This window comes from Macaca nemestrina, chromosome 3, assembly GCF_043159975.1.
Source record: "Macaca nemestrina isolate mMacNem1 chromosome 3, mMacNem.hap1, whole genome shotgun sequence".
NCBI lineage: Eukaryota > Metazoa > Chordata > Mammalia > Primates > Cercopithecidae > Macaca > Macaca nemestrina.
The window spans coordinates 27,906,015-27,922,945 of NC_092127.1; the positions used below are offsets into that span (position 1 = coordinate 27,906,015).

General features: G+C 32.6%; 1 protein-coding gene across 7 annotated transcripts in view; it reads left to right on the top strand.

Moving 5' to 3' along the window:
* The window catches only part of LOC105488649 (follistatin like 5), an 813,494-nt gene that overhangs the window by 409,954 nt on the left and 386,609 nt on the right, over positions 1 to 16,931 (top strand). For 6 of the 7 annotated variants that reach the window (XM_011752911.3, XM_011752910.3, XM_011752909.3 and 3 more), the window contains exon 5: positions 4,288 to 4,484. The exons of the other annotated variant lie outside the window; for it this stretch is intronic. In XM_011752911.3, coding sequence (XP_011751213.2) covers positions 4,288 to 4,484 — 197 coding nt within the window. The remainder of the gene's footprint in view (positions 1 to 4,287; positions 4,485 to 16,931) is intronic. 7 annotated transcript variants of the gene reach the window in all.

Below are 16,931 nucleotides of genomic sequence, written 5' to 3' on the forward strand. Positions count from 1 at the left end.
TATCAAAGTAACCACATAAACAAACAAAAACTTATTCCCTTCCTGCTTGCTGCTATTTTTGGACTTGGGGAGGGAGCACAATTTCTAAATGTCTACTCTTCTGTGTTAACCATGCTAGTTGTTTTCCTTTTCTATCAATAATTATTAAAAGGGTAATACATATTTAATATTTCTAATTTGGAAATTAGAAATTATTTAATAATTTAATATTTAATAATTATGTATTACCCTACACAACCCATTGTAATGTAAAATTTGCACCATTTAGTTACTAGCATTTTTCTTTAAAGTTTAATTTTTTTCTTTAAAGTTACTAATTACCTCCAGTTTAAGGACTCCAATGGACACGTTTTGTTTATCTTGCTTTTACTCTCAAGTGTTTTACATTTCATCACACTCTGTTTCTTGAAAAGTTCTCTCCCTTTGGCTTTCTATTCAATACATTCTGATAGTTCACCTGTTACCTCTTAGATACTACATTTGTGTGTATGTGTGTGTGTGTGTTCTTTCTCCTTCTGTAATATAAACAGTGATATTGCCTAGGTTTTGTTATTATATCTATCTCTTACTTTACAAATAATCATTAGACAAATTACAGAATTCATGCAATATTTAAACTATTAAATAAAATAGTTAAAAAGAAAAACTCAGTTCTGAAAATGAGAGAAGTAAAGTCAGTGGATAAAAGGGAGATACGGCACGTATGTAAAAGTAAATCTGCCCTTCTAGCTCTATAACCTTGAACAAGTTATTTCACATCTCTGTGCCTTAGTTCCTCATCTGTAAAATGGTAGTAATCATAATGATTTTCTTTTTGGGTTGTTGGGAAGATTCAATAAGTATAAAATGACTTAATATGTGTAAAGCTTCTGACACATGGGAAGCCTTCCTTACATGTAATCTGTTATTAATAACAGATATACCTATTTATAACTAAAAATTCTATGACAAAAAAAATTTAAACTAATAAATTTTTACAGAAATTTAAATAATTGCATGCACATTGTACATATTTATAGAATATGAATGCCTTAACTGCAATGATTTTTATGGTTATTTTATTTGGATTTCCAGCAACTACCTCAATTTCTGGACTGGAGAAGAAATTTACAACTATTTGGGGAATGAAAGCATTAATGAGAGTGTTATGATGATCACACTGATTAGATTAGGTCAAAATTAGAGTGGGGCAACCCAAACTCTATCCCTTTCTCCAGTTTTAAATATTAGTTAAAGGTTTTCAGTGTTTAACTCCTATTTCCCATCCATCTCTCGCCAACATTCAGATCTCTCCATTGCCATTGGTCTAAAGGTCAGCCCCCAGTTTCATATGGCATCCACTGGCAGTTGATAGAAATGAAGGCACTACAGACCCAGGGTCATATACAGAAATCCAAGGAAAGGCTATTGGAATGGTGTATGATCCTTTTCAGTATTTTTTTCATCACACATTTCTCTCCTTCCTGATGCACACCTGTACACACAGATAAACACACGTTCACTATTTGAAGGCTCCCTTTGTGCTGCTTTCCCCGATACCAAAATTGCTAGCAATGGCTACGGATTTGATTACTTCTCTCTTTTGTCAATGAGTTTCTTGCTATTATGAAAACATATTCTTCTTCTTCTTCTTTAGTGAGAACAGGATGATACAAAATTGACTTAATCTGCAGCACAAAGTTTACATTTTGTTGTGAAAAAGAACTTGTTGACAGGATAGGATTGCTAAAAACCAAAGTGCTGAACAGCAATAGTAATTTCACTGCCTTGGAAAAATAAAGACAGTCTATCATCTCTTTGGAAGAGATTGTTTTCCATTTTGTCTCAAAAGAGAATGAGATTCAAATATTGTTTTGTAGCCCCATGCTTCTCTGACACATATTTAAATGTCTTTAGACATTTTCTTTTAACATTGTAGATGCTCTTAAGCCTAATTGTCAAAATTGATCATAATTATAAAGTTAGGATTTTTTTCCTAAAAATATGTTATAAAAAATCTCAACTAATATAAAACCTATTATTTAATTTTCAAATTATTTATGCACTGATTTTTTGTATATTTCATATCACATTTGCTATCAGCAATATACATACCATTTCAATATGGCATTTATAAAGATCTCATCATGAGGCCATTGTAAGTAAAATTATTTCTTCACGTAAAATAATTATGTGAAAATATTAGAGAATTTTTTCTTTTTCCTTTTCTTTTTTTTTTTTTTTTTTTTTTTTTTTTTTTTTGATGCAGAGTCTCATTCTGTCATCCAGGCTGCAGTGCAGTGGTGCAATCTTGGCTGACTGCAACCTCCGCCTCTGGGGTTCCAGTGATTCTCCTGCCTCAGCCTCCCGAGTAGCTGGGATTAGAGGCACATGCCACCATGCCTGATCAATTTTTTTTTAGTTTTAGTAGAGATGGGGTTTTACCATGTTGGCCAGGCTGGTCTTTAACTCCTGACCTCAGGTGATTTCCCCCGCCTCAGCCTCCCAAAGTTCTGGGATTACAGACATGAGCCACTGCACCTGGCCGTTATTTACTTTTGAGAGACAGTAATCCAAGAAATTATTTTCACTAACTATGATGTTCCCAGTATTGTCCTGGTTATTACATGGCAGATACTAAATATCTGTAATGCAATCTTGCTTCAGTAAGCTTATGATTTAGCTGTGGAGAGGCAAACTTAATACTGTAAAATAAAAAGTGCAAATATATATCACATTATATACCAGGGGCCCTAAACAAAGAGATGAATGAATATCAGAACAGTAAGAAAACACTATGAGAAGAATACTAATATGATCTTAGTGTTATTAAGAAGTCAGAATTAAGAAAATGCATTTATTTTTAGTTTTTTGAGATGCTTCATACTGTTCTTCATAGTGTTTGTACTAATTTACATTCCCACCAGCAGTGTACAGGCAATCCCACTGCTGGATATATAGGCAAAAGATAGTAAATTAGAATATCAAAGAGATATTTTCACTCTTATGTTTATCACAGCACTAGTCACAATAGTCAAGGTATGGAATCAACCTAAGTGTTCATCAGCAGATTAATGGATAAGGAAAATGTGGCTCATATACACAATGAAATATTAGTCAGTCATAAAAATGAATGAAATCCTGACATTTGCAACAACATGCTGGAACTGGTGGATATTATGTTAAGTGAAATAAACCAGGCATAGAAAGACAAATATCACATGTTCTCACTCATATATGGAAGCTGAAAAAAAATATTTGAACTCATGGCTTTAAAGTGATGGTTACCAGAGGTTGGGAAAGAGTGGCGGGGGTGATGACAGGAGAATAAAGATGGATTGGTTAGTTGGGTACAAAATACAGTTAGAAGGAACTGGCCTTCTAATATGATCTAATATTCAGTAACAAAACAGGGCAATTGTAGTTAACAATAATTTATTGTATATTTCAAAATAATTAATAGCTGGGTTTGGAAAGTCCCTAACCTAAAGAAATCATAAATGTTTGAGGTGATAGATATCCCAATTACCCTGATTTTAATCATTGCATGTTGTATGCCTGTGTCAAAATACCACATGTAACCCATAAATATGTGCAGCCATTGTGTATTTGTAACAACTAAAAAATTTTAAAAAATAATATAAATGTAAATATATATGTGCGAATGTCATCAATGCAAATCCAAATCTTTAAAACATATCTCAGATTTAAAATGTGGTATCATCTCTTGGAACCATATATATACACATATATACATATTTAGTATATATGTTTAAACACATATATTTCTATATGTATTTCTATATACTTATTTCTCTCTATATATATGTTTAAGTACAAAATCCAGCACAATCTGATCCTTTGCCTTCAGCAATTGATTTCACCTGCTTATATCTCATTTTCTGCACTTGTAAAACTATCTAGAGAGTTTTATAGAGACTTATCTAGAGACTTATAAAGAGATCTAGAGTAAGAATAAAAACTAAAACAATACATTTAAGCTTTGAAATAAGTTTCCAGCTGGAACTATCATTTTTTTTTATGTCTGTCATAGCATCTATACCTTTCTCATAAACAAACCACACAGAAATATGTTGTTATCAGATGTAATAGAGATAAAAGTTTTCTGTCCCATCATGGAAATAGCCCATTTCATTTTTCTTGTACAAGTCGTAAATTGTGCAACACTAAAAAAGTAAAAATTATGTACATAGAATGTTATTCATAAAATAGCCTCTAAACATGAATTAAATAAACTATTTCTTTTCAATAATATTGCTTTGAAAATAACTAGTTCTTTTGTTACAGGAGATAAGTGCAAGACTACTGAATACAGCAAGATGAAAAATATGCTATTAGATTTACAAAACCAAAAATATATTATGCAAGAAAATGAAAATCCTAATGACGACGACATATCTCGGAAGAAGCTATTGGTGGATCAAATGTTTAAATATTTTGATGCAGACAGTAATGGACTTGTAGCTATTAATGAACTAACTCAGGTATGATTAGTGACTATATTAACAAACTTACTGAAACATAGCATGCACAGTATATTTACTTTTTCTGAATTTACTCTATAATGAAAAAAATGTATATTTGATCCATATTATTGAAAAGTATGTGAATAACAACATTTTATAAGAAATTTGACTACATCATCAGCAATATTAATTTCAAGTAACATTATATGGTGTTTCACAGTTTAAAAAGAGATATCTACTTCTGGTAGATATCTATACCTTAAATACCTAAAGGAATTACAAGTTCTTTATCTTGTAGAATTTATATTCTCAGATTATATATTCCTAGTATATTCTGGAGCTCACACACTGTTTAACTTTCTATAAGTCAATAAAAGCTGATTTATCCAATATTCATGGGAACTAATGAACAATAATTGAGCGCATTTATAACAAAGTGTATATAAATAGTTTAAGATAGTGTTGAGTCACTGATGTGTTCCAGTATTTCTTCAATAATTAAGGACCAATTACAGCATATTCAATTTGGTTTAGTAGTAGAAATATAAAATAAGAGACATGGGATTTCTTCAAAACTATGCACTGATTTTAGGGAATAATGAAGAGAAGAAGCCCAATTAGGCAATAGAACAATGATGACAGCACTGATGGATTTTGCTGACTTCTTGATGATCCCTATGATATATCTTGAGGTAGATTTTGCTCCTACCCTTAACGGTGGGATATAGGTTTGATATTTTTATAATATGGTATGCATTTTTTTCTGGTGAATATTACCACTTATTTAAAAAATCTGGCATTGTCGAGTATTGGTCTTCTTAAACAAGTATTTCTAAGCTTTGCAATAGTGTGACTTACTTTAAAAACTTTATCTCAAAGTAACATTGTGAGCAAATTGATGATAGTTATCATCATTCAAACTAATTAAGATTCATGTCATTTTTATTGTTTTTTCTAATGCAGCCTCACATTTATTTTGTAGTTACTAAGTCATAGGCATTAGAATTTAAGGAATTCAGAGTAAAATTGGAAGATACTTTGATTAAGATATCTATGCTGTCATACACCTCATGATTTATTTTTTAAGAATAAAATTTATACTTTAGTAATAATAATATATAACTAGTTAATTACATTAAAATAAGTTTATAATTTAAGCATGCCACTTTTATCTATGTGTGACTAACATATATACTGTTATTTTGAGGGTTTTTTTGCTTTTTATATTTTTAATTTTTATCAATTTTTTTGTTGTTTTTGTTGTTGTTTTAGTTTTTATTAACATATCTGCATATAGCCACTGATTGAATTTAAAAAAAGAGATCAGATCAAATCGATCTGGTCTGGATTTGGACATCTAAATCCAAAGGAAAGACTGCTAGTTACTGGTGAAAGACAGTACACAGCACTTTACTCATACATGTTTCAAGCTTCTGCCATGTTCAAGTTTGTATTAGTTTCTGAGGGCTCCCATAACAAAATAACAAAAACTGTGTGGCTAAAACAACAGAAATTTATTCTCTCAATCCTAGAAGCTGGAAGTTCAGAAACGTGGTGTTGACAGGGCCATGCTTCTTCTGAACTTGGAGGTTGGGGTGAGAGTCGTGTCCTTTCTTGCTGCTTTCAGCTTCAGGTGGCCCTAAGCCTTCCCTTGCATTTGTGGTGTTGTAGGAAAATCACTTCAATCTACCTCTATAGTCCTCCTGTTGTCCTCTCTGTGTGTTTATCTTTACCTAGTCTTGCCTCTTCTTATAATAACACCAGTATCATTGGATTAAGGGTTCACCCTAATCTATTAGGACTTCATCTTAAATTGTCTGGTTACATCCGCAATGATTCAATTTCCAAGTAAGACCGAATTCTGTGGTACTGGGGCTAAGGACTTTAAAGCCCCTTTGGGAGACACAATTCAACCCCTAATAAACTTTATTAGCTACAATGTTAGGTTTTGTTTCCTCAGCTATCTCTAATTTGACTTGAATTATGTCTGAAAAGTGTCCTTTCAATTCATGTGAAAGCTATGTTGTTGTTGTGAGAGCAGAAAATGTCTTCATAATCATATTTATGTTTTGGCCAACCAAGAAATACATGAAAGTAACAGTCTGGGAAGGTTATGTTTAGTGACTTCCTTCTGCATACATCCCATTCACCTACAGAGGGCCATTCTGATTACTTCTAAGTTTTGGCAATTATGAGTAAGGTTTTTATAAATGTCCATATGCAGATTTTTGTGTAGAGATAAGCTTTTAACTCCTTGGGATAAATACCAAGGAGCATGACTATTTAGTCATATGGCAAGAGGATGTTTAGTTTGGCAGGAAACCGCCAAAATGTCTTCTGACGTGGAAATACCATTTTGCATCCCCGCCAGCAGAGGATGAGAGTGTTCCTGTTTCTCCACGTCTTCATCAGCGTTGATGTTGTCAGTATTCTGGATTTCGGCCATTCTATTAGATGTGTAATGATATCTCATTGTTGTTTTAATTCTTATTTACCTGGTGAGATGATGTGGAACATCTTTTCACATGTTTATTTTCCATTTATGTATCTTCTTTGATGAGGTATCTGTTAAGGTCATTAACTTATTAATTGATTGGGTTATTATTATTATTACACTTTAAAAGTTCTCTGTATATTCCAGATACAGTCCTTTATTAGGCGTGTCTTTGCAAATATTTTCTCCCAGTCTGTAACTTGTCTTCTTGTTCATTTGATGCTGTCTTTTATGGAGCAGAAGTTTATTAAAATTTCAATGAAGTCCAGCTTATCAATTACTTCTTTTATAGATCATGCCCTTGCTATTTTATCTAAAAAGTCATTGCCATACACAAAGTAATCTAGGTTTTCTCTTACTTATATTCTAGGAGTTTAGAGTTTTGCATTTTGAAATTAGGTCCATGATTCATTTTAAGTTATTTTTTGTGAAGGATTCAAGAATGTATGTTTATGCTTACTTATTTTTATATGTGAATATCCAATTGTCCTGTACCATTTGTCAAAATAACTATCTTTGGTTTTTTTATTGCCTTTCTGCCTTTGTCAAAGATCGGTTGACTGAGTTTATGCAGGTCTCTTTCTAGGCTTCCTATTTTGTCCTATTCATCTGTTTGTTCATTATTTCACCAATAGCACAGGGTCTTGATTACTGTAGCCTTATAGTGAGTCTTAAAGTCAGGGAGTGTTCATCCTTCAACTATGGTTCTCCTTTAATATTTTTTTGACCATTCTGGGTCTTTTGTGCCTCCATATAAACTGTATAATCAGTTTGTTGAGATCCACAAAATAACTTGCTGGGATTTTAATTGAAGTTGCATTGAATCTGTAGATAAAATTGTGAAGAACTGACATCATGACAATATTTAGCCTACCTATCCATGAACATGGAATTTCTCCCCAATTGTTTAGTTATTTGATTGTATCCATAACAGTTTTTTAGTTTTCCTCATGTAGATTATATACATGTGTTATTAGGTATATTCCTATCCCATTTTGGGGGTGCTAATGTTAATGGTATTGTGATTTTAATTTCAAATTCCACTTGTTCATTTATGGTACACAGAAAAGCAATTGACTTTTGTATATTAACATTATATACTCCAAACATGCTATAATTGCATATTAGTTTCAGAAGGATTTTTGTCAATTATTTTATGTGTTCTACATAGACAATCATGTTATTTGTGAACAAAGCAGTTTTAGTTCTTCCTTTATAATCTGTCTTCCTTTTCTTTTCTTGTCTTATGACATTAGCCAAGATTTTAGTACAATGTTGAAAAGGAGTGGTTAGAGGGGTTACCCTTGCCGTATTCCTGATTTTTGTGAAAAGTTTCAAGTTTCTCACTATTAATTATGATGTTAGCTATAGGTTTTTTTTGTAGATATACATATCCTTTATCAAATTGAGGAAATTGCCTTCTACTCCTAGTTTCCTGAGAGTTTTTGTCATGAATGATTGTTGAATTTTGTCAAGTGTTTATTCAGCATTCATTGATATGATCATGGAATTTTTCTACTTTAGGCTGTTTGTGTGATAGTCACACTAATTCATTTTCAAATGCTGAAACAACCTTGCAACTCAGGAGAAATCCCACTTGCTCATGGTATAAAATTATTTTTATACATTGTTAGATTCAATTTGCTAATATTTAATGAGAAGTTTTGCATCTATGTTGATGAGAGATGTTGGTCTGAAGTTTACTTCTCTTGTAATCTTCTTGTCTGTTTTTGAAATTAGTGTAATGGTGGCTCTACAGAATAAGTTAGGAAATATTCCCTCTGCTTCTATCTTCTGAAAGTGATTGTAGAAAATTGATACAAAGTATTTCTTAAAGGTTTGATGAAATTCACCTATAATCCCATCTGTGCCTGGTGCTTTCTGTTTTGGAAAGTTATTAACTAGTGATTCAATTTCTTTAAGAGACATAAGTCTATTCTGATTGTTTGTTTCTTATATGAGTTTTCGAAAAATGTGTCTTTAAATAAATTGATCCATTTAATCTAGAATATCAAATTTGTGGCATAAAGGTGCTCATAGTATTTCTTTATTTTTTGTTCAAAGTTCATAGGACTTTTAGTGATATTCTTCTGCATCCATCCCACACCACACAAATCACTTATTCTTATAGCAGTATATAATAGAAATGTCAGTATCTTATCCTTCAGTAAGAATTATGGAAAAAATGTAAGTCTTTAATAGACACCCTGTGAAACACATAAAAAATTTTTGGATATTTATAGCAAAAATATTTTTGACTTGTGAGATTTTATGTTGCAGGTGCTTTTTTAAAAACCTTGTGTTAGATATTATAAATGTTAATACTTATAATTTTATTTATAAACTTGGAAACATATCGTAATTTAATATTACATTTTTATTTCAATAGGTTTTGGGGGACCAGATGGTGTTTGGTTACATGAGTATGTTATTAAGTGGTGATTTTTGAGATTTTGGTTCACCCATCACACAAGTAGTGTACACTGAACCCAATGTTTGGTCTTTTATCTCTCAACCCTGCCATCCTTACCCCTGAGTCTCCAAAGTCCATTGTATCATTTGTTTGCCTTTGCATCCTCATAACCTAGCTCCCACTTATGAGTGAGAACACACAATATTTGGTTTTTCCATCTGTGAGGAGTTACTTCAATTAGAATAATGGCCTCCAATTCCATCCAGGTCGATATGAATACCATTATTTTGTTCCTTTTTATGGCTGCATAATCTCTCTCTCTCTCTCTCTCTCTCTCTCTACATACATATATATATATATATATACACACACACACACATATATATATATATATATAGTCTGTTTACTCTGCTGATTGTTTCTTTTGCTATACAGAAGCTATTTAGTTTAATTAAGTCTCATCTATTTATCTTTGTTTTTGTTGCATTTGCTTTTGGGTTCTTGGTCATCTAGAAGGGTTTTTCTGATGTTATCTTCTAGAATTTTTATGGTTACAGGATTTAGATTTATGTCCTTGATCCATCTTGAGTTGATTTCTCTATAAGGTGAGAGATGAGGATCCAGTTTCATTCTTCTCCATGTGGCTTGCCAATTATCCCAGCACCATCTGTTGAATAGAGTGTCCTTCCCTCACTTTATGTTTTTGTTTGCTTTGTCAAAGATCAGTTAGCTGTAAGTACTTAGCTTTGTTTCTTAGTTTTCTATTCTGTTTCATTGGTCTTTGTGAGTATTTTTATACCAGTACCATGCTGTTTTTGTGACTACGGCCTTATTGTATAGTATGAAATCAGGTAGTGTGATGCCTCCAGATTTGTTCTTTTTGCTTAGCCTTGCTTTGGCTATGCAGGCTCCTTTTTGGTTCCATATGAATTTTCGGATTGTTTTTTCTAGTTCTGTGAAGAATGATGGAGGTATTTTAATGGGAATTGCATTGGATTTGTAGATTGCTTTTGGAAGTATGGTCATTTTTGCAAAATCGATTGTACCCATCCATGAGCATGAGATGTGTTTCCATTTGTTTGTGTCATCTATGAAGTTTTTCAGTAGTGATTCATAGTTTTCCTTGTAGAAGTCTTTCACCTCCTTGGTTAGGTATATTCCTAAGTATTTTAATTTTTGCAGCTATTAAAAAAGGCATTGAGTTCTTGATTTGATTCTAAGGTTGGTTGCTGGTGGTATATAACAGAGCTACTTATTTGTGTACATTAATTTTTGTATCCTGAAACTTTGCTGAATTCATTTATTAGTTCTAGGAGCTTTTTGGATGAGTCATTAGAGTTTTGTAGGTATACAGTCATATCATCAGCAAACAGTGACAGTTTGACTTCCTCATTGCCATTTGGCATGCCTGTTAATATTGAATTTTAAAATAATTTGAATTAGAATAAAAAGAGAAAGGATCTTAACAGTGTCTGTTAATAATTTAGAAACTATTCTTAGCAAAGAATATAATATTTAACTATAAGTTACAGCCAGTCATAAGTAAAAGTTAAAGAATATAATTTTTCCCTGGGTTTTATAAATGCAGCAGGAAAGCTGGCCACACACATTCTATACTTAGTCCACATAATGAAGATATATTCTTGAATTTCTCTTCAAGATTTTCAAGTAAATTAGAACCTAGAGGCCTGCCTATTTGAGAGAAAAAAAGACATAAAAAATCAGTAGATAAAGGAGGTAGGCTCTTTAGAATCACAGCTAGCAGGTTGTCATAGCAAAAAGGTCTGCTAAAATGAACTGACCAGTTATAGAAATAGATCTCATTCAGTCCACCTCTTCATCATTCCAGCTTGACAGAATTGTCCATAATTGCACAGTTAGTCTTTCAGTCTGAGACCTATTTTTGTGTTTGGAGAATATCTAACATAAAATGCAAATGTATATCAAAGTGAAATTTAAACTCCCAAAGTGCTAGGATTACAGACGTGAGCCACAGTGCCCAGCTGAAAGTTTAAACTTTTACAAGAACTGTGTTCTATGATGTTGACGATATTGATTTTTAAAACACGTAGTATCAATCCAACATATGGAAGAGTTAAAACTGGTTATAACTGAAGAAGAGACATCAACAAAGATTAAGATAGAATATACATTTCATTTTCAAGACCAAAAGATAATGTTTCAAGTAGCAAAAGAGTAGTGGCCCTAAATTGATGAAATCCTAGGATATTTTTTAAAAGTTATCTTTTTGATGATCATAGCATAGTAGTTAAGAACTTTCATTATAAAGCCTGGGTTCAAATCACATCTCTACTACGTTCCAAGTAGTATGGCAATTTACTTAAAGTTTCTGTGTCTTTGTTTCTCTCTATATAAACTGGCAATGATAATAGCACCCAGTACATAAATTTCATGTGACACTATTGTTGTTTAGAACATGTAAACTTATTGGAAACATTGCTGGCACATAGAAAGCATGATGTACTTGTTAGTTATAATTATATTTTCATATCATTTGTGAAGATGTGGTAGATTATAATAGAGATAAAGGGAAGACATATTCTTGAAATAGTGGATGAGTGATTGATAAATATTTTGTAATGCTCATAGTTGGATAGTAGGTAAGAATAAAACAAATGCTGTAAGCAGCCATTATAACCCAGAAATCTATGTGCACAACTTTATGCTAGTAAAAACTTTGACATTGATTTTTATAATAATTGTCCTGCTGTAGAAAAGGGATAATTTTTCTTATTTCAAGAAATTAGAAAAATAAATGATAGTATATTTGTTTTGCTCATCTCATTTAAGGAGCTTATCTACCTGTCTCAAATAGCAAGCATGAGTGTTCCTAATCCTAAGAATTCTCTCCTAGAGACAACTAAACATTGACATTCTGCAACCACTGTAATATTGGGCTGTTTCCCCCCAGACAACATAGTGTCTATGCCTTTATAGGTAAAATGTTAAATTGAACTGAACTTAAATATTACATATATTGTGTTTTAAGATGCTAATAAATATTACATTATATCTACATATATTGAAGTATTATATACTTAAATTCATGTGGTTTTTTTCTTGCCCATAAAAGTAAGTTTTAAAAATAATGAAAACATGGTCTTGAATAAGAGGACATACATATGTGATGAAAGAAACAATACATTTTCATTAATTATATTTTACAATTTAAATACTTAAACATCTGGAAGTCCTCAGGTATGCATGACTATAATCAAGATTCTGTCGCTTCTTTTTATTTATTAATTTTTAATTTTTGTGGGTACATAGTAGGTATATACACATAAGGGTTACGTGAGACACTTTGATATAAGCATGCAATATATAATAATCACGTCATAGAAAATGGGGTATCCATAACCTCAAGCGTCTATCCTTTTTGCTACAAGCAATTCAATTAAACCCTTCTAGCTGTGGAAAATGTACAATATTATCATTGTCTATAGTCACTCTGTTGTACTATAAAATACTAGTTCTTATTCATTATCCATTGACCATCTCCACTCCTCACCAGCCTACACCCACTACCCTTCTCAACCTCTGGTAATCATCATTCTATGCTCTATCACTGTAAGTTCAATTGTTTCCATTTTTAGCTCCCATAAATAAGTAAGAATAAGTGAAGTTTGTTTTTCTGTGCCTGGATTATTTCGTGTAACATAATGACCTCCAGTTCCATCCATGTTGTTGCAAATGACAGGATTTCATTCTTTTTTATGGCTGAATACTACTCCATCATGTATACAGGCCACATTTTCTTTATCCATGCATCTGTTGATAAACACTTAAACGTTGCTTCTAAATCTTGGCTATTATGAATAGTTTTTTGGTGGAGTCTTTAGGTTTGTTTTGAAATATAAGATTGTATCACCTGCAAACAACAGTAATTTTACTTCTTCCTTTCCAAATTTTATTTCTTTCTCTTTTCTGATTGCTCTGGCTAGGACTTCCAGAACTATTTTGAAAAGCAGTATTGAAAGTAAGCATCCTTATGTTCTAGATCTTAGAGGAGAAAGGCTTTCAGTTTTTCTCCATTCAGTATGATACTAGCTGTGGCTTTGTTGTATATTTCTTCTATCCCCCATTTTTTTATACTTTTTATGATGAATTGATGTTGAATATTATCAAATGCTTTTTCAGCATCAAATTGACATGATTATATGGCTTTTGCTCTTATTTCTGTTGATATAATGTGTCACATTGATTTATTTAGTAAGTTGAACCATTTTTGCATTACTGGGATAAATCCCACTTGATCATGATGAATGATCTTTTGAAGTTATTGTTGAATTCACTGTGCCAGTATTTTGCTGAGGATTTTTGCATCAGTTTTATCAGGGATATTGGCCTATAGTTTTCCTTTTTTTGCTATATCTTTGTTGTCTGGTTTTGGAATCAGGGTAATACTGGCCTCATGAAATGAGTTTAGAAGTTTTCCTTCCTTGTCTAATTTTCAGAATAATTTGAGTAAGATTAGTATTAGTTCTTTAAACGTTTAGTAAAACAGCAGAGAAGCTTGGGTCCCAGTCTTATTTTTGCTGGAGGAATTTTTATTACAGCTTCAATCTCATTACTTGTTATTAGCCTGTTCAGATATTGGATTTCTTCCTGGTTCAATATTGGTAGCTTTTATGTGTCTAGAAAGTTATCCATTTCTTCTAGGTTTTCCAATTTATTGGCATATAGTTGCTCATAGGAGCATCTTATGAACCTTTGGATTTCTGTAGTATCCATTTTAATGTCTAGTTTTTCATCTCTGATTTTATTTATTTTGGTTTTCTTTCTTTTTGCCTTAGTCTGACTAAAGGTTTGTCAATTTTATTTATCTTTTTAAAAGACCAACTTTTCATTTTGCTTATCTTTTGTATTGTTTTCTTTCTTCAACTTAATTTATTTCTGTTCTAATTTTTATATATTTTTTCTTCTATTGACTTTGGGTTTGGCTGGCTTTTACTTTTCTTTGAGATTCATTAAGTTCTTAAAATGCTTTATAGGTTGTTTATTTAAACTTTTCCCACTCTTTTGATGTAGGCGCTGTTGTTTCTTTTGTACTTCCCTTTGAGCTCTGAAAAAAAAAATCCATTTGCAAAATGGCATGGATATTTGATTGAAGATGTACAAGAGAGATAGAGGGTGGGTTTACATTACATATTACACAAATCACACATTGAAATGCAGTTTAGATTGAGTCCATCCTTTATATTTTATTTCCTTGTATTCTGTATAGAATGAGCCTTGCATTCTTTATACCCTAGATATAATGGATAATTCTGTCTCTCAACTCTAATTTCTGTACTTTTCCTGGGGCTCTAAATTCTTTATTATGCCAAACAATATGATTGTATTTTAGATCCTCCTCCTAAATTTGTATAACCAAATATATCACACTTCACAGTTATCAACATCTACCTTCCTTGAAAACGAATGGCAAGGTATATATTCTGTAAGTTGCCATTCATTTTTAAGGAAGGTAGAGTTGATAACAATATCAAGATTAATCGCAGTATCTATCATAGGCTTCCCAAAGGGGCACAGATATCTGCAGTTCTAGAGGCTAGTGGAAATTCCTGGTCTCTGTCTTATGCCATATATTTTACATCTTCAGAGCCAGGTAAAATCCTCATATTTTTCGGGCAGCGCGCAGTGGCTCAAGCCTGTAATCCCAGCACTTCGGGAGGACGAGGAGGGCAGATCACGAGGTCAGGAGATTGAGACCATCCTGGCTAACACGGTGAAACCCCGTCTCTACTAAAAACTTTAAAAATCAGCCGGGCGAGGTGGCGGGCGCCTGTAGTCCCAGCTACTCGGGAGGCTGAGGCAGGAGAATGGCGTGAACCCGGGAGGCGGAGCTTGCAGTGAGCTGAGATCGCGCCACTGCACTCCAGCCTGGGCGACAGAGCAAGACTCCGTCTCAAAAATAAATAAATAAATAAATAAATAAATAAATAAATAAATAAATCCTCATAGTTTTCAATTTCCTCAAGTATGTATCACACCCACTTTTACCCCTCTCTTGAGGGGTTCTGCCTCTCCAAAAAATAGAGCCTTACATGATAAGATAGGGGGTACTTATCAAATGTGTTTTTTGCAGGAATAGAACAGAACTGTTCTCTCTCACATATGTGCCTTAATTACTATCTGAAAAAGTTAAAGTTTTACAAACACAGATTTTTTTTTGTTTGTGTGTCTTTGTTTTCCATTGCTTATTTTCTCTTTATTGAAAATGCATATATAATAATTTGATTCTTTAATTCTGAGTGGCTCTCTTTTTTGTTGTTGTTGTTTAAATCTGTGCTATATTGTCTGAATACTATTCAGAATGAGGATGTGGAACTCTGAATCGTCCTATTTCGTCTACCAGTAACTGATTCTGGTACTCAAAGAAGAAGCAAAAGTACTTGCTATGCCATTTGCATAAGGTGTGAAATCTCTACCTTAGTTTTTCCCTTTAAAATATAAACAGGTGTCTGAGGTTTGTCTTTATTATCTGGATCTTTGTATTCCTTCTCTTAAGCCATCTTCTCCGACAGTAAGAATTCAGTATTCTCTTTGGGGCTGTTGTAAAATCTGAGCTTCAATAATGCTTGCTTAAGTGAAAATTGTGGTTGAAAAGCTATGGTCTAAATTGACTTAATTTTACAATGTATGTCTCAGAGAATAAATCCCTGAAAAGCCTGGACAAACATGTAAAGAACTTTCTTTCTTGAAAGAATGGTCACAAACTTGACTAAGGCATCTTAGTTTCTCCCATAAGTATTGTAGGTATGTTTACTGTCATCAGCCACTTAGCCACACAACACATTTATGGTTTCAAGAACATACATTATCACTAAAACAGACCTGGATGTGCAATTCTTGAAAACAAAATTCTGAGTGATATAACTTTAGGTATAGGAATGTTCTTTCTGACAGGCTGACATGTAGAAAAAAAGTCACTTCAAGAAAGAAGGTTAATGATAATTTCTTATGAAAAGGAGCATAGAGCTCTTCTGGGTGGTTTATTCACATTATTATTTAAGTCTCCGGGAATATTGAAAGACTATGGGTAGACAGAAATACTGAGAAACAGGAGCTAAACTTTGGGGAGAGAATAGGAGAGTCATGTAACTGAATGGCCTGAGATTCAAAGGAGTGAGGTCTGTCTATCTATCTATCTGTCTATCATCTATCATCTATCTCTATCTATCCATCTATCTACTATATCTATATATTTCTGTTTATCTATGTGGAAAACGACTTGCTTGGGAAACATAATCCAGAAGTGCCTATACAGCAGTTATCTACACGTTTCTTACACTGAAGTAGAACAGATATGAGAAAAAATAACCTCTGATTAAATTCATTAAAATTACTGAACGAATAATTTTAAGGCGCAGTCAGATTTTTCTAAAGTCAGTATGGTGAAGAAGATATTTGTATAAGAAATTGAGGACAAAATAGAGTTTTCTGGTCAGAGAGCAGGATTTCCAGAGGACACAATGATGGGTTTAGGTTGGAGAAGCATGGGTTTGGGGCCACACTGGGAACTATGCAAAGC